General features: G+C 42.5%; 1 protein-coding gene across 3 annotated transcripts in view; it reads left to right on the forward strand.

Moving 5' to 3' along the window:
* pigp (phosphatidylinositol glycan anchor biosynthesis, class P) overlaps positions 1 to 22,949 on the forward strand; it is a 28,320-nt gene extending 5,371 nt beyond the window's left edge. For 2 of the 3 annotated variants that reach the window (XM_048541302.1, XM_048541301.2), the window contains 4 exons: positions 17,481 to 17,571; positions 18,387 to 18,459; positions 19,165 to 19,283; positions 22,626 to 22,949. In XM_048541302.1, coding sequence (XP_048397259.1) covers positions 17,490 to 17,571; positions 18,387 to 18,459; positions 19,165 to 19,283; positions 22,626 to 22,834 — 483 coding nt within the window. In that variant the 5' untranslated portion in view covers positions 17,481 to 17,489 and the 3' untranslated portion in view covers positions 22,835 to 22,949. Of the gene's footprint in view, positions 1 to 14,171; positions 14,307 to 17,480; positions 17,572 to 18,386; positions 18,460 to 19,164; positions 19,284 to 22,625 lie in introns of those variants that run through there. The other variant, XM_048541299.1, reaches the window with a different exon arrangement.
* The last annotated feature ends 548 nt before the right edge of the window (positions 22,950 to 23,497 follow it).

The raw sequence follows: 23,497 nt of genomic DNA on the forward strand, positions 1-23,497 counted from the left end.
TGCGCTGAGTCAGAGAAAATGGGTGACATTCTTAACGAGTACTTTGCATCGGTATTCACCAAGGAGAGGGACATGACAGATGTTGAGGTTAAGGATAGATGTTTGCTTAGTCTAGGTCAAGTTGACATAAGGAAGGAGGACGTGTTGGGTATCTTGAAAGACATTAAGGTGGACAAGTCCCCAGGTCCGGATGGGAACTATCCCAAGTTACTGAGGGAAGCGAGAGGGGAAATAGCAAGGGCCTTAACAGATATCTTTGCAGTGTCCTTAGACACGGGTGATGTCCTGGAGGACTGGAGACTTGCTAATGTTGTCCCCTTGTTTAAGAAGGGCAGCAAGAATAATCCAGTTAATTATCAACCGGTGAGCCTGACGTCAGTGGTAGGGAAGCTACTGGAGAAGATACTGAGGGATAGGATCTATTCCCATTTGGAAGAAAATGGGCTTATCAGTGATAGTCAACATGGTTTTGTGCAGGGAAGGTCATGTCTTACCAACTTAATAGAACTCTTTGAGGACGTGACAAAGTTGATTGATGAGGGAAAGGCTGTAGATGTCATATACATGGACTTCAGTAAGGCGTTTGATAAGGTTCCCCATTGTAGGCTGATGGAGAAAGTGAAGTCACATGGGGTCCAGGTTGTGGTAGCTAGATGGATAAAAAAACTGACTAGGCAACAGGAGACAGAGAGTAGTAGTAGAAGGGAGTTTCTCAAATTGGAGACCTGTGACCAGTGGTGTTCCACAGGGATCTGTGCTGGGACCACTGTTGTTTGTGATATATGTAAATGATTTGGAGGAAGGTGTAGGTGGTCTGATCAGCAAGTTTGCAGATGACACTAAGGTTGGTGGAGTAGCAGATAGTGAAGGGGACTGTCAGAGATTACAGCAGAATATAGATAGATTGGAGAGTTGGGCAGATAAATGGCAGATGGAGTTCAATCCAGGCAAATGTGAGGTGATGCATTTTGGAAGATCAAATTCAAGGGCGAACTATACAGTAAATGGAAAAGTCCCAGGCAAAATTGATGAACAGAGAGATCTGGGTGTTCAGGTCCATTGTTCCCTGAAGGTGACAACACAGGTCAATAGGGTGGTCAAGAAGGCATATGGCATGCTTTCCTTCATTGGACAGGGTATTGAGTACAAGAGTTGGCAGGTCATGTTGCAGTTGTATAGGACTTTGGTTCGGCCACATTTGGAGTCCTGTGTACAGTTCTGGTCGCCACATTACCAAAAGGATGTGGATGCTTTGGAGACGGTGCAGAGGAGGTTCACTAGGATGTTGCCTGGTATGGAGGGTGCTAGCTATGAAGAAAGGTTGAGTAGATCAGGATTATTTTAATTAGAAAGATGGAGATTGAGGGGGGACCTGATTGAGGTCTACAAAATCATGAGGGGTATAGACAGGTTGGATAGCAAGAAGATCTTTCCCAGAGTGGAGGACTCAATTACTAGAGGTCATGAGTTCAAAGTGAGAGGAGGAAAGTTTATGGGAGATATGTGTGGAAAGTTCTTTACACAGAGGGTGGTGGGTGCCTGGAATGCGTTGCCAGCGGAGGTGGTAGACACAGACACGTTAGCGTCTTTTAAGATATATCTGGACAGGTACCTGGATGGGCAGGGAGCAAATGGACACAGACCCTTAGAAAATAGATGACAGGTTAGACAGAGGATCTTGATCGGCGCAGGCTTGGAGGGCCAAAGGGCCTGTTCCTGCGCTGTAATTTTCTTTGTTCTTTGTTGTTCCACAGACATTTCATTACCCTGCTGGGTAACATCATCAGTGCAGCCACAATGGTACACAAACATCAGCTGGCAACTAAAAGACATGACCAATACTCACTCATCTCCATTCACATGTATAAGGAAAACCACCAATTCAATCGAGACAACTCCAGGATCCTGGGACAGGCAAAGCAGAGACAAGCACAGAAATTCCTAGAAACCTGAAACTCCACTAAGAAGGCCATCAATAAACACAAAGAGCTCGACTCTGTATACACTCCATTGTGAAGGTAAACCAGAAGTGAGGTAATCCAGTTCATTGGACACCAGAGTTTAAATGTCAGGGGTGCATCGTCGGAGGGTGCACTGATGATAGTACCCAGCAGGGTAATGAAATGTCTGCGAAGCAACGAACCAGCTTGGCGAGCCAACCAACCACAACAGTGGAACCAAACCATTTGCAATCTTCATGTCTTATTTGACCTTGAGATGAGTTTCCAACCATATATCCACTCCATCACCAAGATTACTTGCTGCCAATAACCTTGCCAGTCTTCATCCACTCTTAGATCATCAGCTGTTAAAAGGTCTGCATAACTGTTCCATCTAAGCCTTGTCCCTTTCAATATCTCCTGGCTGACCTCCCAGTTCCCATCTTACATAAACTAAACACATTCAAAAACTCTAGTACACATGTTGCACACCAGATCCTGTTACCCCCTTCATTCCCATGCTCACTGACTTGCATTTGTTCTTCATTTGTTGGTGGGATGTGGGTATCACTTATCCCTGATTGCTCATCCCTAGTTTCCCCATGTGAAGTTAAAAGTCAATGATATTGCGGTGGCTCTGGAGTCACACATAGGTCCATCTGAGTAGAGATGGCAGATTTCCTTCTCTAACAGATACTAATAAACCAGGTGTGTTTTTAAGATGCTTGACTATTACACGATTACCATGTGGCTGGCTTTTTAATTCCAGATTTTAAAAAATTATATGTGTGCAAATTTCACCGTCTGCTGTATTCCGTAGAATATTAGTCTGAAGTTCTGGATTAATAATCCTGGCCTCACCTCTCCAATCTGTCAATGCTTCAAATTTCGAAATTCTCAGCTATTCAAACCAGAAAAGTCATAAATTGGACTTAAAGGGGGCTAGTGACCAGTACAAAGGAATATTAAAAAAAAGATCTTGAGGTGTCCTTGGGAATATGTTTTAACCTGAAACCATGTTCATTTAGTCGGTGTCTAGGATCATTAGCAATAGTGAATATTGCTGTCATCTCTTGAGTTTTGGGTATTCTGTTGCTCTTCTTTAATCAGTATGCTCACTGGCTGTTTCTTTCTTCTTGAGACACACAGCAAAATGTTTCAACTTGTGTTCAGTGCTTCATTCTTAGTCTTCATTCAGCAAGATGGCAGCAGAATAAGATGCTCCTGCCAGAGGTGAATCCAGGAGCAGTGGCAGGTGTGGGCAGCGGGTCCTGGACAGCGACGGGCATGGGAGAGGCAGTCCAGGGACCTACCTTGGAGCAGACTAGAGGCTTGAAGTTAATAAAATGTGAGGCTGGATGAAGACAGCAGGCCCAACAGCATCTCAGGAGCACAAAAGCTGACGTTTCGGGCCTAGACCCTTCATCAGAGAGGGGGATGGGGTGAGGGTTCTGGAATAAATAGGGAGAGAGGGGGAGGCGGACCGAAGATGGAGAGAAAAGAAGATAGATGGAGAGGAGAGTATAGGTGGGGAGGTAGGGAGGGGATAGGTCAGTCCAGGGAAGACGGACAGGTCAAGGAGGTGGGATGAGGTTAGTAGGTAGGAGATGGAGGTGCGGCTTGGGGTGGGAGGAAGGGATGGGTGAGAGGAAGAACAGGTTAGAGAGGCAGAGACAGGTTGGACTGGTTTTGGGATGCAGTGGGTGGGGGGGAAGAGCTGGGCTGGTTGTGTGGTGCAGTGGGGGGAGGGGACGAACTAGGCTGGTTTTGGGATGCGGTGGGGGAAGGGGAGATTTTGAAGCTGGTGAAGTCCACATTGATACCATTGGGCTGCAGGGTTCCCAAGCGGAATATGAGTTGCTGTTCCTGCAACCTTCGGGTGGCATCATTGTGGCACTGCAGGAGGCCTATGATGGACATGTCATCTAAAGAATGGGAGGGGGAGTGGAAATGGTTCGTGACTGGGAGGTGCAGTTGTTTATTGTGAACCGAGCGGAGGTGTTCTGCAAAGCAGTCCCCAAGCCTCCGCTTGGTTTCTCCAATGTAGAGGAAGCCACACCGGGTACAGTGGATGCAGTATACCACATTGGCAGACGTGCAAGTGAACCTCTGCTTAATGTGGAAAGTCATCTTGGGGCCTGGGATAGGGGTGAGGGAGGAGGTGTGGGGACAAGTGTAGCATTTCCTGCGGTTGCAGGGGAAGGTGCCGGGTGTGGTGGGGTTGGAGGGCAGTGTGGAGCGAACAAGGGAGTCACGGAGAGAGTGGTCTCTCCGGAAAGCAGACAGGGGAGGGGATGGAAAAATGTCTTGGGTGGTGGGGTTGGATTGTAGATGGCGGAAGTGTCGGAGGATGATGCGTTGTATCCGGAGGTTGGTAGGGTGGTGTGTGAGAACGAGGGGGATCCTCTTTGGGCGGTTGTGGCGGGGGCGGGGTGTGAGGGATGTGTCGCGGGAAATGCGGGAGACGCGGTCAAGGGCGTTCTCGATCACTGTGGGGGGAAAGTTGTGGTCCCACTGCATCCCAAAACCAGTCCAACCTGTCTCTGCCTCCCTAACCTGTTCTTCCTCTCACCCATCCCTTCCTCCCACCCCAAGCTGCACCTCCATTTCCTACCTACTGTCCTCATCCCACCTCCTTGACCTGTCCGTCTTCCCTGGACTGACCTATCCCCTCCCTACCTCCCCACCTATACTCTCCTCTCCACCTATCTTCTTTTCTCTCCATCTTCGGTCCGCCTCCCCCTCTCTCCCTATTTATTCCAGTTCCCTCACCCCATCCCCCTCTCTGATGAAGGGTCTAGGCCCAAAACATCAGCTTTTGTGCTACTGAGATGCTGCTGGGCCTGCTGTGTTCATCCAGCCTCACATTTTATTATCTTGGATTCTCCAACATCTGCGGTTCCCATGATCACTCATAGAGGCTTGAAGTGGAGTGGGAATGGTTGTTTGACTGGGGTCTGTGAGCAGTCAGCCTGCATTGAGCTGCTATGATGTTTATCTGAAATTTTTTACCTGACTCTAATGTCAATCCTTTAAAAATGTCTTATTTTGAACTTATTTTTTAAACTCTGTCAGTAAAGTAATTACTTTTTATTCCTCTTTTGTGTCCAGGATTTGTACCTAGATGCTTGTACTTAAGATAGTGCCACAAGAGGCAGATATTGTAAAAACTTTTCACTGCTTCTTCAATAGACTGCATGTGACAATAAAGGATATTCTATTCTATTCATCTGTCTGCTCTGGTGAAAGTAGTTCCTTAAAAATGTTTATATTCCATTTGTTAATTAATGTAGACAAGGTCCAAAATGTGAATGAGGATCTTTTGTACCTCCTCAGACAGGCTTGCTAGCTGATTTTGTTGCCTTTGTTTGAAATATTAATTTCAGTTTGGCTGTCTGTTGTCTAAACCGTGATGAAACTTGGACGCTTGAGTAGTCAGATAATGCCTGTAGATATTTGAAGTCTGCGCTTTTGAGCCTTTTTAAAACAAACATTTCAGTCCATCAAAGTCCCAGGTATGAATTTGGATGATGGAATTAAAAATCAACAGTTTTTTTAATCAACGTGATAATATATACTCGATTGAGATGTGATGACCCCATAACTAAATAGCCTATTAATGCTCAATATTCAAGGTCATGAATTGGATGAAGTTCTGAAGTGTTGCCAGTGCCTGAGTGCCAAGAGACAGTACAAAGCAGCAGGCAATGTGAGGTTGGTTCAGTGTATAATCCTCCAGCCTCTAGCTCAAAGGTTTATTATTTTGAACCACACAACAACAGCTGTATTTGTATAGTGCAGATAACATAATAAAAATATAAAAGCACCAATGCATCGTGATTTTAGCTCACAATCTGTGTTAAAGTTTCAGCATTTAATGAACACTGCATTTTCAGAGATGCTATCCCACGTAGGGCACATTAATTATTCCATGCTAGGAGCAGAAATAGGCCATTGGCTTATCGAGTCTACGCTACCATTCAATGAAATCATGGCTGATCTAATAATCCTCAACACTACTTTCCTGCCTTATCCTCATAACGCTCGATACCCTTATGAACTAAAAATCCATCTCGGCACTGAATGAACTTATCAATCCAGCTTTGACAGACGTCTGTGGTAAAGAATCCCCTAGATTCACTACTCACTCCTCATCTCTGTCTTGATTAAGTGACCCCTTACTCTGAGATTATACCCTCTGGTCCTAAACTCTCCCACTCAGAGAAACAACCTCTCCACACCTACACTGAAAAATCTTCTAAGAATCTTATACATTTCACTAAGGTTGCCTCCCATCCTTCTACAGTTAATGAGTTCAGGTCCAACCTACTCAACCTCTTCTGAGAATAAAAACCATCCACACCAAAAATTAAGCTAGTGAACTGCGTTCAACAGCAGTGTATCTTACCTTAGATAAGGGGCCCAAAATGTTCAGAGCTTTCATGGCTGTGATCTGACTCGTGCTTTTTATAGTTTTAGCAATACTTTTTTTTTGCTCCATTCCCTTTAAAACAAAGACCAATAAAACAAAAAGCATGGTACTATGGAAGTGCAGGAGACAATGGGGGTCAGTTACTCAGTTGGCTGGACAGCTGATTTAAAATGCAGAGTGACACCAATAACACAGGTTCAACTCCCACACCTGAGGGAATGAAGGAACTGTTTTCTCAATCCCACCCCTTGCCTGAGGTTTAATTCACCACCAGTCATCTCTTTCTAATGAGACAGCAGTCCAATGGTCTTCTGGGACTATAGTAACTTTATTTACTTTCACTGACAAAGCAACATTTCCTTTATGACTAGTGTCACCAAGCAAACCACATTAAATTTGCTGCTGTTTGTGGAACAGAACAGAATGGTTTCTGTGTCAAAGTTACAGTATAACTGCAGTGTCTATATAATTAATTGTGTTGGATTTTGCAATCATGTGAAAGGTGCTATATTAGTGCAAATAGCATTTAGAAGATGGAAGAAAAGGAAATCAAGAGATTCAGATAATACCATGAATCATAAAACCAGAACTGCTTTACTGGAAAAAATTAATAATTTTTGCTAAATGTAACGATATGGTAGTTGGCTGTGTTTATGGGCAATGCCACCACTAGGTGGAGCATTGCAGTCCACAAACACAAAAGGTGACAGAGCTGCACCTGAGTCAATGTAACAAAGCGAACCATGTCTGCTGCCTTGAATTTTATTCCAGGCAGGAAACAAGAATCCAGTCCACAATGACTAATTATTATTGTTGCTTTGTTTTGCAGCATCTTACAGCTAGTTTAATGTTATACTGTCTAACATCACAGGCATAGCTGTGTGCAGGCAGATGAATCATGGTGGATTTTTTTGCATTGGAAAGATATATGCCAATGGTAGTTATGTCACTGTATGAGTAATTAAGAGGGCTGAGTTTGATAAATTTGGTGGCTTGTTGACTGGCATGAGAAAGTATGATCACTATTGCAAAAGTCCAACTGAAGTCCTCTTTGTTTTAAACCCCATGAATCTCCTGCTTTCAACACCTATTTGACTCTCAGTACACTTTCTAACTGAGCAAGCCTCCCAGTTGTAGTAGAAAGTCCAACTTGTTCGCAAAACTGCTATTGAATGATATTAAATGTAAGTTGCAGCGTTACTTATACCGTGAAAATATAAAAACAAAGTTGTCATAGTTGATCAGAATATTCAGATAAATTCAGGCTTGTATTTGATTAAATTGGAAGGGAACATTTTTGCAATTCATTCATGGAATAAGTTTGTCACTGGCTGGGCCAACATTTATTGTTCATCCCTAGTTATCCTTGAGGAGATGGTTATGAGCTACTGTCTTGTGTCACTGCAGACTATGAGGTGTTGGTACACCCACAGTGCTGTTAGGCCTGGAGTTCCAGAATTTTGACCCAGATATAGTAAAGGGAAGCTGATGCATTTCCAATCATAAAAGGATCAAGAACCGGAGGCCACAGATTAAAGAGATTTTCAAAAGAAGCAAAACAAATGCGAAGTGGGGAAGAAAAATTTAAAAAGTGAATTGTTAGAGTATGGAATGTACTGCCTGGAAGTGTGATGGAGGTAGTATCAGTTGGGGCACTGAATGATTATATAGTTAGAAATAATGTGCAAGGGGATGAGGAAAAAGCAGAAGATTGCAGTAAGTAAAGACGTTCATTTGAATGGCCTCCTTCTGCACTTCTGTGTAGAAGTGACACTTCTGTGATTCTTTGAAGTCAGGGTGGTGAGTAACTTGGAGGAGAAATTGCAGATAGTTGTGTTCCCATGTATTTGCTGCACTTGTCCTTTTAAAATGGAAGTGGTCGTGGGATTGGAAGGTGCTGTCTAAGGAGCCTTGGTGAATTTCTGCAGTGCAGATTGTAGATGGTACACACTGCTGTTACTGAGCATCAATACAGTTGAGATTAAATGTTTGAGGATGTGGTGACAAGTAAGCAGGTTGCTTTTTTGTGGATGGTGTCAAGCAGCCTGAGTGTTATTGGATCTGTACCCATCCAGACAACTATGGAGTAATCCATCGCGCTCCTAACTTGTGCATTGTAGATAGTGGATAGACTTTGATAAGTCAGGTGGGAAGTTACTTGCTGCAAGATTCCTAGCCTTTGTCCTGCCCAGTATTTACGTGGCTAATCCAGTTCAGTTTCTGGTTGATGGTAACCCCCAGCATGTTGCTAATAGAGGATCCAGTAATGGTAATGCTATAGAGGGTTAAAGGGCAATAATTAGGTTCTCCCTTGTTGGAGGTGGTCACGGCCAGGTACTTGTGTCACACAAATGTTACTTGCCACTTGTCAGCCAATATCTGGACATTGTCCATGCCTTGCTGCATTTGTGCATAGACTGTACAGTATCTGAGAAGTCACAAGTGGTTCTGGATGTGTGTAATCATCAGTGAACATTCCCGCTTCTGATCTTAGGGTGGAAGGAAGGTCGTTGATGAAGCAGCTGAAGATGATTAGGCCCAGGACACTACCCTGAGGAAATTCTGCAGAGATGTCCTGGAGCTCAGTGACCTTGAACAACCCTGCAACCACCTTCCTACATGCCAGATATGACTCGCTGTGGAGATTCCTCCGATTCCCATTGAATCCAGTTTTGTGAGGGTCCCTGGATTCCACACTTGTATAATTCTAGCTTTGATGTCACTGTCACCTCAGCAATTCAACTCTTTGGTCCATATTTGAACTAAGGTTGTAATGAGGTCTGGAGCAGAGTGGCCGTGGCAGAACCCAATCAGTGATCAAGGTGCTACTTGATAGCACTGTTGATGACACCTTCCATCACTTTGTTAATGATCACGAGTGGATTAGAACAGATTGTGGTAACTGGCCCTCTGCAATTTATTCTGATTTTTGTGTAGAGGACAAACCTGGACTGTTTTCCACATTGTTGGGTTGATGCCAGTGTTGCTGTATGGGACAGCTTGGCTAGGGCTGTGGCAGATCAGTACTACAAGTCAGTATAGCCAGCATGGTGTTGGAGCCCGTAGCCTTTGCAGTATCCAGTGCTTCCAGCCATTTCTTGATATCAAGTGGTGGGAATCTAATTGGCTGGAAATCAATATCTATGATATTTCTGTTAGCCAGAAACTGCAGAGAGATAGAGAGAGCAGTACAAGCTTCTGGCATCACTGCCTGGGGAGATGTTAGCCAGAGGCTGTAGAGAGAGAAAGAGAGAGAGAGGGTGACCAGCTGCCAATATTGTTAACAGATGGTTGTGAATGCCATGAAGAAAGAAACAGCTTGTGAAATAAAAATGACCTGTGTCAGGTGCTAGTTTGAGCCGATTTAAACCGGTTTGAATTAATTAAGTTCTGCAAAAAGTAAGAAAGATGAGGCATTGCAAAAGCCTTATTTGGACCAGAAACAATGAGGTAATGCTACCTAAGTCTCTGGGCCAGGGCCAATAGTGTAAAGGTACGTGACACATGAATTTGCCTAAGCCCATGGGAAGAAGACAGCATCATGTGAGAGAGATAGAGAAAGCATAAAAAGAAGACCCTTAGGGCATGCAGCCAGCGAATGCTCCAGAGACCAACCATCGCAGAAGCAGACCCTATGTCAAGGACATGGTGATGACACCAAGTGCAGTGCTGGGCCATCATCAGCAACAGCAGCTACTATCCTGAGTGGGTATTAGCTTGTACTAGGGTATTAGGCTGCAGAGAGATAAAGAGAGAGAGATTGTATTATTGTGGAGTGTCAGAGGACTCTTGTGGGTGTTTAAGTAGGTCCTAGTTCAGTTTTTGGGAAAATGTATAAATTCTAATTTTGTGATTAAGAACATTTCAGGGGCAGGCAATGGCCTAGTGGTATTATTGCTGGACTGTTAATCTAGAGACCCAGATAATGTTCTGGGGACCTGGATTTGAATCCCACCACAGCAAATGGTGGAATTTGAATTCAGTAAAAATATCTGCAACTAAGAATCTAATGATGACCATGAATCCATTGCTGATTGTTGGAAAAACCCATCTGGTTCACTAATGACCTTTATGGAAAGAACACTTCTTACCTGGACTGGCCTACATCTGACTCCAGACCCCAGCAATGTGGTTGACTTTGAACTGCCGTCTAGTTAATTAGGGATGGGCAATAAATGCTGCCTAGCCAGCGATACCCTTACCCCGCTAATGAATACATTCAAGCACCACATCTCTTGTTTAATATATTAGTCAAGTAATTTGTGAGTTTATGAGAATTGACTCTTCTCTCTGTATAAGCTGATAACTGGAGCTGGTGTTCTCCAGGCTCCCAACAACGATGTCATAGAGTTATACAGCAAAGAGGAGGCCTTTTGGCCCATCATGTGTGCACTGCCAAATAAAAACCCTAAGAACACTGGAGAAGATCTCTGCAACTTGTCCTATGTACACCTGCACACCATTTAGGTCTCCTCTCTGTCATTCAGTATGTTTAGTGCTGTTCTGATGTTCACCCAAGCTAAGCATTCAATCTGCAACTACTACCTTGGATCAGTCATGCAGAAAGGACCTCCAATATCCTGTGTATTGTACTGACCTCTCTCAATATACAGCCACTTCTGTTATTATGTGGGATTAGTAAGAATTTTCAATGTACTATTTGAATGGAACAAATTGTTCATTTTAACTTGGGGTGGTAGAATGCTTTCTAATTTCAACCTCTAATTATTATAGCCAAGTATTTTGCTGAAAATGCCTCCAAACATGTGAAATCTCTTTGCTGTGTACAGTAGCTCATTTATTGGTGCCATGCCTGATCTGGTTTGAAAAATAACTATAAAGAAAACATACCCCTCAATTTCCAACGTGTTGAAAAGGTGGAATTTGAATTAGTTTGTATAGGGCCGTGATTGACTGTTAAATTAGCAGGTCAGCTGACTTTTCAGTCCCGCACTCATCATTGCTGCTTAGCATCGTTGTTGTTAAAGCCAAAGAATCCGAGAGCCTTTTCCTTGCTGGGACCTCAGCTATCTCTGTTTGTTGCACTGACCAGTCGGTGATCCTCTGACTTTCCATTGACCTGGACGGTCTGCAGGGCATACAAGGGTCAACTGCAATGATGAACTTTTGCTGACTTTAGTTTTCCTGTTGATCTCAGACCCCCTGCTTATCACAGATCAGTGCAACATGTGTCATCACATTTTGTGCCTCAGTAATGGAGCACTGCAAGGGAATCAGATATGCTATTAGGTTTTTGTGTACTTAGACGAGGGTGACTAGTGGACAGATCTTCACTGGCTGGATTGAAAGTATTTAACACTTTCTGTTTACACAGCACAGACTCTATTATTGACTATTCCTCTTGTAATGGACCAAAATTCCTTAAAAAGCGCTGAGTAATTGCAGCAATAACTGACATTCACTTGCAATAATCAGTGTAGAAATAGGAATACAGATATTAGTGGTAGCTGGGGTAAGTGGGAATGCTCATACTTAAGTCCTTCTTTAAGTTGAAATAATATACATTTGCCAATACAAGCTCCCCCTCTGAATGCTTCCTTTTCTACTTAATTGGCACTTCCTTTAGATTCATTAATTGCTTAAACATGTGAAAATTCTTCATCTGCAAGTGCAGGCTGTAAGTGTGAGCAGATCATTCAACCATCATATGCATCATACATGAATATGCATTGATCTTCTGCCAGGATCACTGGAGTGGAAACCTTGTTTGTTTTGTTCTACTGATTTATGAGCGCTGAAGGCAAACCTACATGTGATCAGCAACTATCACAGGTTTGGGATTTAAGCGAGGAAGATAATAACAGGAGAGCAAACTATATATTTTAGGCATTTATTTTCTTCTGGTCACAACAAAATGATGAGCACAAACGCAGTTACACAAAGGATATAAAAAGATTGATAATGTTCCTTCGTGGCATTTCTATTGGTTGCTGACGTTGTGTTGGGGAGTGGTGAAATGTACACTTCTGCCTGTGCCGCTGTGGGGTGTACCTCTGAGCTGGAGATACATAGAAACGTAGAAAGTAGGAGTGGGAGTAAGCCATTTGACTGTTTAAACCTGCTCCACCATTCAATATGATCATAGCTGATTATCTAACTTAATACTCTGATCCCACTTTCTTCCTATATCCTCGATCCTTTTAGCTCTAAGAACTACATTTATCTCCTTCTTGAAAGCATTCACTGTTTTGGCCTCAACTGCTTTCTGCCTCAGGCTCACCACTCTCTGGGCCAAGCCATTTCTCCTCTCCTCAGTAGTAAACGTCCAACCCTGCATCCTAGGACAGTGAACCGTAGTTCTGGACTGCCTGGTCACTGGGATCATACTTGCTGCATTTACCCTGTCTGGTTGTATTAGAATTTTATAAATTTCTATGATATGTCCCCTTATTCTTCTAAATTTAAGTAAATATTGTCCTAACTGATCCAGTTTCTCTTCAAATGTCAGTCCTGCCATTTCAGGAATCACTCTGGTGTCACAGAGAATGCCAGTGCCACAGACATCGAGAATTTTAATGAAAGTAAATACCGATATATTGTCATTGGTATTGTATGCTAATCTCATGGCAACAATATCATGCTCCTATACACTTTGCTCTACTTCACATGGCTGATCCATGCATAATCTTTTCAGTACTTAAAATGATTCACACACTGACCACTATCAATAAACCACAATATTCTTCAGTTGCCTGGAGGGGTGTAGCTCCATCCAAAGCAGTCCGCTTGATTGATACCATATCAACCACCTTCCACCATTGACATACAGTGGTAATTGTGTGTATTATCTACAAGATACACTGTAGCAACTTTCCCAAGCTCCTTAGATAGCCTTCCAAACTCATGACTTCCCTGACATCAAGGGCTGCAGATGCAAGGGAACACCAGTATCTGCTAGTTCCTTGTCAAATCATATTCCATTCCAAACCTAGAAATATGCTGTTGTACCTGGATCAGAATCCTGGCATTCCAAATGTGACAGCACTGTGGATATCCCTCTAACCCAAGGATGAGGGCAACTCTGTCCCTCCTTTTACAGGATATTTAAAGATGGGTAATGAATGCTGGCCTAATGAACAATCGCAATATCTTGTGGACAAATGAAAATAAGCCACATTTTGTATGTAAGTCAATGTTATACAGCTTATACATGCACAAGATAGCCACTATGATGATTGCATTATAGTCCTGAGTTCAATATGTACAATTAATAAATGCCACAATATCTAAAATTTATGACTCTACATTAGTCAGTGTGTCTGATTTTCGATATCCAATATCAGCAGTCTTTGTAGTTTGCACTACATTGCAGTGTGTTGGAGATGCCATGTGCAAAATCTGCAGTACCTGTTCATTGCTGCATGATACCCTGTGTAATATCTGCATTGTTTGCACATTCCTCCATGGTACTTTGTGTAATATCTGCAGTGTTTGTATATTCCTCCATAAAACCCTGCAATAATATCTAGTGTTTATAAATTCCATGATACCCAGTGCAATATCTGCAGTGTTTGTATATTGCTGCATGATACCCGGTGCAATATTTGCAGTGTTTGTATATTGCTGCATGATACCCAGTGCAATATCTACAGTGTTTGTATATTGCTGCATGATACCCAGTGCAATATCTACAGTGTTTGCATATTGCTGCATGATACCCAGTGTAATATCTACAGTGTTTGCATATTGCTGCATGATACTCAGTGCAATATGCCTGCAGTTTTTCCATATTACCCCAGTCCTCTCCGCGCAGCAATGACGATATCCCGGCGCATGCGCTGTGTCGGAAGAGACGCCATGTTGTTGCGGGGCGGATGGTGATGGCAGAGATTTTATTTCTTAAAAACTGGAGCTTTCTTGCAATTATAAACGTGCGCCAGGCCTTTTGCGCCGCTAGTCAGGAGTGTTTGTAGGTAAGAGAAAAAGAGGGGAAATGGCGGAATTGGTTGCGCTTCATCTGGGATTGATCCTTAGCACGGTATTCAGTTGAGAGAAGGGATCTTGTATTTGGTAATGAAATGTGAAGCTGGATGAACACAGCAGGCCAAGCAGCATCTCAGGAGCACAAAAGCTGACGTTTCGGGCCTAGACCCTTCATCAGAGACGGGGATGGGGTGAGAGTTCTGGAATAAATAGGGAGAGAGGGGGAGCGGACCGAAGATGGAGAGAAAAGACGATAGGTGATGGGGAGAGTATAGGTGGGGAGGTAGGGAGGGGATAGGTCAGTCCAGGGAAGACGGACAGGTCAAGGAGGTGGGATGAGGTTAGTAAGTAGGAGATGGAGGTGCGGCTTGGGGTGGGGGTGGGGGGGGGAGGGGATGGGTGAGAGGAAGAACAGGTTAGGGAGGCAGAGACAGATTGGACTGGTTTTGGGATGGAGGGGAAGAGCTGGGCTGGTTGTGTGGTGCAGTTGGGGGGGGGGGGGGGGGATGGGACGAACTGGGCTGGTTTTGGGATGCGGTGGGGGAAGGGGAGATTTTGAAGCTGGTGAAGTCCACATTGATACCACTGGGCTGCAGGGTTCCCAAGCGGAATATGAGTTGCTGTTCCTGCAACCTTCGGGTGGCATCATTGTGGCACTGCAGGAGGCCCATGATGGACATGTCATCTAAAGAATGGGAGGGGGAGTGGAAATGGTTTGTGACTGGGAGGTGCAGTTGTTTATTGCGAACTGAGCAGAGGTGTTCTGCAAAGCGGTCCCCAAGCCTCCACTTGGTTTCCCCAATGTAGAGGAAGCCACACCGGGTACAGTGGATGCAGTATACCACATTGGCAGATGTGCAAGTGAACCTCTGCTTAATGTGGAAAGTCATCTTGGGGCCTGGGATAGGGGTGAGGGAGGTGGTGTGGGGGCAAGTGTAGCATTTCCTGTGGTTGCAGGGGAAGGTGCTGGGTGTGGTGGGGTTGGAGGGGAGTGTGGAGCGAACAAGGGAGTCACGGAGAGAGTGGTCTCTCCGGAAAGCAGACAAGGGTGGGGATGGAAAAATGTCTTGGGTGGTGGGGTTGGATTGTAGATGGCGGAAGTGTCGGAGGATGATGCGTTGTATCCGGAGGTTGGTGGGGTGGTGTGTGAGAACGAGGGGGATCCTCTTTGGGCGGTTGTGGCGGGGGCGGGGTGTGAGGGATGTGTTGCGGGAAATGCGGGAGACGCGGTCAAGGGCGTTCTCGACCACTGTGGGGGGAAAGTTGCGGTCCTTGAAGAACTTGGACATCTGGGATGTGCGGGACTGGAATGCCTCATCGTGGGAGCAGATGCGGCGGCGGCGGAGGAATTGGGAATAGGGGATGGAATTTTCAGAACCCTCACCCCATCCCCCTCTCTGATGAAGGGTCTAGGCCCGAAACCTCAGCTTTTGTGCTCCTGAGATGCTGCTGGGCCTGCTGTGTTCATCCAGCCTCACGTTTTATTATCTTGGATTCTCCAGCATCTGCAGTTCCCATTATCACATCTTGTATTTGCTATTTGGTTAAGTTGTTGAGTAAGGGCCAGGGCTGGAGTGCAGTCGATGGTGGTCCCGATCTTTACTGATGAAGATTCACCGAGTGTTGAGGAATTCAGTTGTCAATGCGAGATAACAAAGCCTGGAGCTGGATGAACACAGCGGACCAAGCAGCGTCTTTGGAACACAGAAGTTGACGTTTCAATGCGCTTGTCCAGCCCGGCCTGCTGTCAGTGTGACTTACTAACATTCCCCTTTGACCATGGGCGGTTGAAGCTACGGCTTTCGTGGTGTTATTTACTTGCTAATTGGGTTGTGGGCAAATAACTTTGACTTACTACCACTGAAGTGAGTTTGCTATCGTTTTGCCATGGTGAACGTCTCATTCAATTTTGCTGCAGGCTTTGCCTCGTTGTAGCACAGAACAAAAGAGGAATTTTTTAAAAAACTGTGGTTTTGAGGGAGGATCCCTTGACCCGAAACGTCAACTCTGATTTCTGTCCGCCGATACTGCCAGGTCTGCTGAGCTTTTCCAGCAATTTCTGTTTTTGTTTTAAAGAAAACTGACCAGCATACATTTAAATAAAATTCTAAAAAGTCACGGACACCAAAATATGTTTGCACCTCCGCGACTTTAGTTTGATTTGAACCCAGTCTGATAGTTTAAATAAATGGATTTAGGTTCAATCTTCTCAAAACTCGCTAGTTTAAATAAAACTGTCAGCCACTGTGATCTTAAAGTAAATTCAATTACAGTGTAGCCTTTAGGATGTTCAGTCTGGAAAATGAAACATTAAAGGGGATGACCATGTACAATTTGGGGCTGACGGTCATGGAAAAGGGAATTTCAATTGTAGCTCTTTTATGTGATTCATTAAAAGGAAAATTATTGTACGAAATATGTGGACTGTAACAATGAGAATTAAAAGGGTGGGATTGAATATAAATGTCTATTATAATTGGAAGCAATAAACCTTAAAACTGGCAGTGAGCTTTTGAGAGGTGTTAATAAAGAGGCTTTAGTCAGTTTGTAAGATAGTATAACGTGTTATTATTTATCATTATTTTCTCTGGCAGCAGTAATTAAGTTCACAAATCAAGAGTGCTTAATGTAACAACACAAGGTACTGGGGAAACTCAGCAGGTCTAGCAGCCTCTGTGGAGAAAAAAACAGAAATAACACTTTGACTCCTGCGACCCTTCATCACTGGACTCGAAACATTAACATATTTTCTGTCCGTGAATACTGCCAGACCTGCTGAATTTCTCCAGCATTTCCTGTTTTTGTTTTAGATTCCAGCATCTCCAGTTCTTTGTTTTATTAATGGGTTGTGTTTTTGATTCCATCATTAGACTGTGGCTATTTCAGGATTATTAGTACACATAATGCAAGCAATAAATATTTGGTAAGGTGTCCAGATATCTAAAAGAATCTAACTCCAGTTTATGCATTAATTTTTAATGGGAAAATTTGCTTTGCATAATGTTTCATGGAAATTCTCACTTCCTAGGAATGTGGCTACCCTGTTAAGTGAGGAATCTCTTGGTAATGTGTGAATTTACTTGCACTATAGCTGATCAGCCATATGCTGTTATAGGGTCTCTCCAAAGGATATTTCTCAGTGAAAATAAACTTTTCTTTCTCAGAAATGAGCGATGGTGGTAAACTCCCCTTCACCATTACCTGAAAGGGCCATTTATGGATTTGTCTTGTTCCTCGCCTCAAAGTTTGCATTCAGTAAGTAACATTAAGTATGCTAGATTTACATGCATTTGGTTTAGGGTCACAAATGTGGTTAGCTGTGAATAGTCTTTATATTGGTTCCTATTGTAAAAGATTAGCTTGTGGTTGACCATACAAATCTGGAGAGATGGCCCTACTTAAATAAACTGAAGAAATAATTAGACGTTTGCATGAAATGTTTGTATGATACATGACAAACTTATGGTATCTATGTCTCGTATCAATGGGATCTTAAGGAGACGAGAGACTTGATATTATTCTTTTTCTCATCAGTTTCTCTGCCAGTTTTCTCCTCTTCTTTTTCAAAGGGCTTTACTGCATGTTGGTTACATTTATTGCTTTTTGAGTTTGCCTATTATTCTCCCTGCAATAAAAAATGTTCATAACAATAAAGGCCATTTGACATTAGGAACTTCACAGCTGAGGCTTAGCCAGTCACTGGCTGACCCACATCTTCAATCTTTTAAAGCAATCTGTTACAGCAAGCCTTTTTTTTGTTTGTTGCTTATGAGACCAAGATTTTATCATCCGTCACAATGTCCAGCATGGAGAAGATGGGGATAAGCCTTTGTAATGATTTGCTATGCCATTGCCAGGGAAGTTATGAGTCAGCAGTGTTACTGTGGTAACTGGAATCATATTGGTTAGACCAGTAGTCATTTAAAATGACACTGAAAACATTTAACAAGGCAGAATGAAATTGGCGTAAACCTGTGTGTCAGTGGAGGTTGATGAAATGCATTGTTACCATGGTACTTGTTCTCTTTGTTGCAATAGTTTTTCTTGTTATTTGTTTTCCTGTTTAACAGTTCTGTATTTAGTATGGGCTTATGTTCCAGAACCTTGGCTGCACTCAGTGGGTCTCACCTACTGGCCACAGAAGTAAGTATCAGTTAAAATTATATTAATTATATTTGAGTCTCCAAATTAATGTGATAAACATTATCCCATTTATACAATAGTTGTCTCAGTTCCCAGAAAGATCCCAGGTTCAAATAATATTAAAGACATTTTTTGAGAAGGGTTTGCTTCCTTTTAAAAATAAATCCATTATGGACTGTTTAAAATTGTCAGAGAAGTAATCTTACATTATATCAAAAACATCTTGCCTGCATTTTTACACAGAATTAATTGGTGTGGGGGGGTGGTGGGGAGGACTTGACGCACTGCTGTTTGGGACATTACTCTGTATGAACAAAGTTAATACTTCATTGGTAATTAATTGACTAACTTTGCATATTCGGACATCATGAGGGCTAAAAAACATTCTATAAGTGCAAGACATTTCCTTTAGTTATTGTAATGTACCACTGGTTTCACTTTCTGATGTGACTCAGTAAATTTATCATGTCCCAGATTCTGCAGCTTTTTTGCCTGAGGTATGTTTTCTGGAAATATATCAAGAAATCTAAATGTAGAAGTGAAGAAAAAAATCATGAAATAATCTGTAATAAAGTTAACTCTTCATGTTATCTTCCCAGCATTTACTGTTTTTGTTTTTAAAGAAACGATTAAAACTTTTCTGCATGTTTAGTTGATTTGTAACACCACCATGAATGTTTAACATGTTACTAACTTCTTTTACAGGTACTGGGCTGTGGCCCTGCCCATTTACATCCTTGTTGTGATAGTGATTGCATACATGTTACTCTGTGGAATTAATATGATGAGCACAGCTCCACTGGATTCAGTGGATAATATTACAGGTGAGTCTAAACACCAATACAGGGAACAACTGTGCAGATCAAACCAGTATTGGATGTGGTCTTTGAATGGTGTGACCATTAAACAATTTGTTAGTTTGTTTCTTCTATTAGGAATGAGTCACGTTATTTTAGTCAACCAGTTCTGATTTTTTTCTGAAATATTTTGATGAAAACTTATGTTGAATGCTTGATTTTCTGACAAGGATCAGGTAATTTGAAGGTTGGAAAGTACTGTTCGGTTTCGTGCATCCAGTCCTTGGCTGCAGTGAACTACAATTGCCAAAAGAATATGGCATGGAAAGTGAAGCTCAAGTTACAATGTCTTCACTGCAATCCTCAGCCTGGTTTCATGGTACCCCCTTCTTTACTAATGTACTGTTTTTACTTTTGTGCTAATAGTGCCGAATAAGGACAGTTTAGATCTTAAACCATTTGAAATAAGCATCTCCTTTACACCTATTAATGAAATAACTTAAATGTTGCACCCATCATATGATGACTTCACAAAATCTTACAGCACAGAAGGAGGTTATTTGTGTGTGTCATTGCTGTTTGAAATACCCATCTGGTTAATCATACTTCCTTGTACCTAAAGAGCTGTATTTTATCTTTATTGATTATTTTTGAAACTTCTTTAAAAGTTTATTGTTGAATTGATACATTCTGAGGGCGTTTGACAAGATTGATGCAGAGAGGAAGTTTCCCATCGTGAGGTAATCTCTTGGGGAGTTATAGTGAGCAGGCAGCTAAATTGCACTAAGGTCACAATCTGATCACTCATGATCTTGTTGAATTGCAGAGCAGGCCCAATGGATCAATTCCCTACTCCTGCTCCTATTTCGTATGTTGTTATGAATTGACTTCTACCATCCAGTATATTCCATACTGTAAGTTGCTGTGCAAAAATATCTCTCATTGTCTCTGCACTGATTCTTTTGCAAATAATCTCATTTCTATGACTAGATATTGATTCTCCTACCAGTGGAAGCAGTTTGCCCCTATTTGCTGTTGATATTTTTCAATTAATCCGTTCAGAAATGTTATTGAGCACCTGCAGAGTCGATGGGATTTGAATGCAGAAGGGTGGTAGGTGGACTGGATTTGATGCAAGGTAAAAATGGAACAGAGGGTAGAATGTGGAAAACCAGCCAGAAATATGTTGGACAAGTCAAATCTAGAGGCAAAATGAAGGTTTTGGCAACCATTAAAGTGAAAATGATGACACTAATCTTTCCAATATTTAATTAAAGAAACTTTCTGCTCAGCCAGTACTGGATATGCGATAAGTCTTGTAATTTAGTAACAGTCAGGAGTAAAGACTAATGAGATAGAGTTGGTTCTGCACTTGAAAACTGGTGCCGTGCTTTTGGATGATGGTGCTGAGGAGCAGCATGTAGAAGAGAAACATGGGACGGCCTAGAATAAATCCTTGAGTGCCACTAGAAATAATGGTGCAGGCGTAGGAAGAAAAGCCTTGCAATTGATACTCTGGCAGAAGTTATATGGAACCAGGCGAGAGCAGTTCCACCTAGCTGGACAACTGTAGAGAGAGGTTTGAGGAAGATGGTGTTGCAGTTCTGTCAAGGATGAGGGGGGAAGTTTACTGTTGTTCTTAGCAACATAGGACATTGTTTGTGACTTTGATGTGACAGGGATGGAAACATTGAAGGGATTCACACATGGATTTGCAGGAAAACGAGATATGGCCTTGAGAAGCAAACATACATTCAAGGATTTTGGAGAGGAAGAGGGGAGTTAGAAACAGGCCAGTACCTTGCAAGTATAGTGATGTCAAGATTTGGCTACTGACTGGTGGGGATGATTCAAATTTGAAGAGAGGGAAACCACCTGAAGAAAGAGAACTATTGACAATGTCCATTAACACTGCACCCAACTTTGCACTTGGTCCCATAGCAGTTTAGTGGGAATAGGGTTGAGAAACAGGAAGAGAATCTTGTGAGTAAAATAAGCTCAGAGAGCACACAAAGGGAAATAGGAGAGAAACTAGAAAAAAAAGATGCAGTAGGATAGCTTGTCTGATCTCTGCTAACTTTGGCCTTTGATTCTTTGATTTTACATTTTATTGTTATGTGTATTGAAATACAGTGAAAAGCTCTGTTTACGAGCAGCACAGGCAGATCACACCAATCAAAGGACATACAGATCAAAAAACTTAGAGGCTTGCATGCAGGCTGCATTATTTGAGGCTAGTGTGTGTGTGTGTGTGTGTGTGTTCGTTTGTTCGTTCGTTCGTTCGTGTTCAGGCTTTGTATCTTCTGCCTGACTGAAGAGGTTGAAGGATGTCATTACCAGGATGCAGTGGATCTTCGAAAACATTGGCCACCTTTCCACAGCAGTGAGCTGTATAAGTAGAGTCCATGGATGGACGATTGGCTTCTATGATGGCCTGGGCTGTACACACCACCTTCTGTAGTCCTTACAGTCCTAGGCAGAGCAGTTGCCATACCTGGACAGTATGCTTTCAATGGTGCATATGTAGAAGTTGATGAGGGACCTTATGGGCATGCCAAATTTCCTGAGCCACCTGAGGAAGATGAGGTGCTACGTGCCTTCTTGATTGTTGCATTTATTTGAGAAGTCCAGGACAGATTGTTGTTTATCGTCACTTTAAGGAATTTGATGCTGTTCACTCTCTCAGCGTCCATTCTGTTGATTGTGGATGGGGTGTGTTCTCCTCTTTACTTTCTGAAGTAGATGATCAGTTGTTTAATTTTGCTGACAATGAGAGACAGTTTTCATTGTACCACGTCACCAAGTCCTCTACCTCTCTTCTGTATTTTGACTTGTCATTGTTAGATATCTCTCCCACTACAGTGGTGTTGTCACTGAACTTGTAGATGGCATTCATTTGAAGTTTGGCAACACAGACAGGGAGTATCGCAGGTAGCTGAGGATGCATCATTTGGGTCTCCAGTGTTGAGTGTTATTGTGAAGGAGGAACAGTTACCTATCCTCATTGATTGCAGCCTAAAGGTCAAAAACCTGAGGTTTCAGTTGCAGAGAATGGAGCTGAGACCAAGTTCACAGTTTTGAGATCAGTGTGGAGAGGATAATGTTGACTACATCTCCGCCTTCAATCAGGAGGTTGAGAGGTGTCTTTATCCACATGTACCAGGGATGAGTACAGAGCTAGGGATATGGCACTTTATACATATTTGAATCTATGTTTCTGTACTCATTAACATATATACGGGACAGTGGTAAATTTGGAAAGTGTGAAACATTTAATGTCATTGCCCAATACATCTATTACTCTACATCCATCACTTAACATAATAAATTCATTAGTTTGGCAGTTCTTACTTTGATTTTTTTTTCCAGACAACTATGCAAAAAGCCAACAGAGCAAGCCGTATGTTGAAGGAGCAATCCCAGGCCTTCAAGATGTTTCCATCAGTGAAGTGAATCGAATGTTCTTCCTTTCCTCATCTCACGAGTCAGCTGGTGACCATCCACACATATGGCGTACACGTGCTGCTAAGAATATGGATTTATTTACTGAGAACTGTACTGACACTTCTGATCATTAGTTACTATGTATCTATAACGCTTCGTCTTAGTCAAGAACACTGTCAACAGATACATTCTGATTCCTTGCTCATTTATAGTTCCTTGAATTAAAATTTTCATAATTCTAGAAAATCATACTTTTGCTTCCAAAGGCATTTTATTCTACACTGTACGAAATTGGGCCATACAATTTGTTAAGACCCAAGGCTAAGCCTATAATTTGTGTTGAATTAACTGGGAGTAAGGATTCTCCAATTGGCAATAACATCATTAGACTAGGACGGAAGAAAAATTGGTTAGGATTTGTGACGCTTGAAAATAAACCCATCCTCTCATTTGGACCATCGAAGCACACAATTGCACATTTTATGTGCTTGAGTGCAGTTGGTGGTGTGGAAGTTTAGGGATATCACGTATGACTGTGTATTTTTGGATTTTAACTAAAATCCATGCAGTTCACATGTTTTCTGCAGTGGTTAATTTGAAACATCTTGTCCAGCTAGAAGTTTCCTAACATCACAGGATTAGCTTCTAGTTTGTTTGGAATTGAGTGGGAAGGAACCTGAGCTGTAGTGACTGGTTTCTCTCTTCACATTCCATTGATGAACTAGGCTTGTTGATCAGGCATTGGTCAAGTAATGCAGACCTGCCTCCTTTGGGTAATTGAATTCTAAACTTGTTAC

The sequence above is a fragment of the Stegostoma tigrinum genome, chromosome 12 (assembly GCF_030684315.1).
Source record: "Stegostoma tigrinum isolate sSteTig4 chromosome 12, sSteTig4.hap1, whole genome shotgun sequence".
Taxonomy (NCBI): domain Eukaryota; kingdom Metazoa; phylum Chordata; class Chondrichthyes; order Orectolobiformes; family Stegostomatidae; genus Stegostoma; species Stegostoma tigrinum.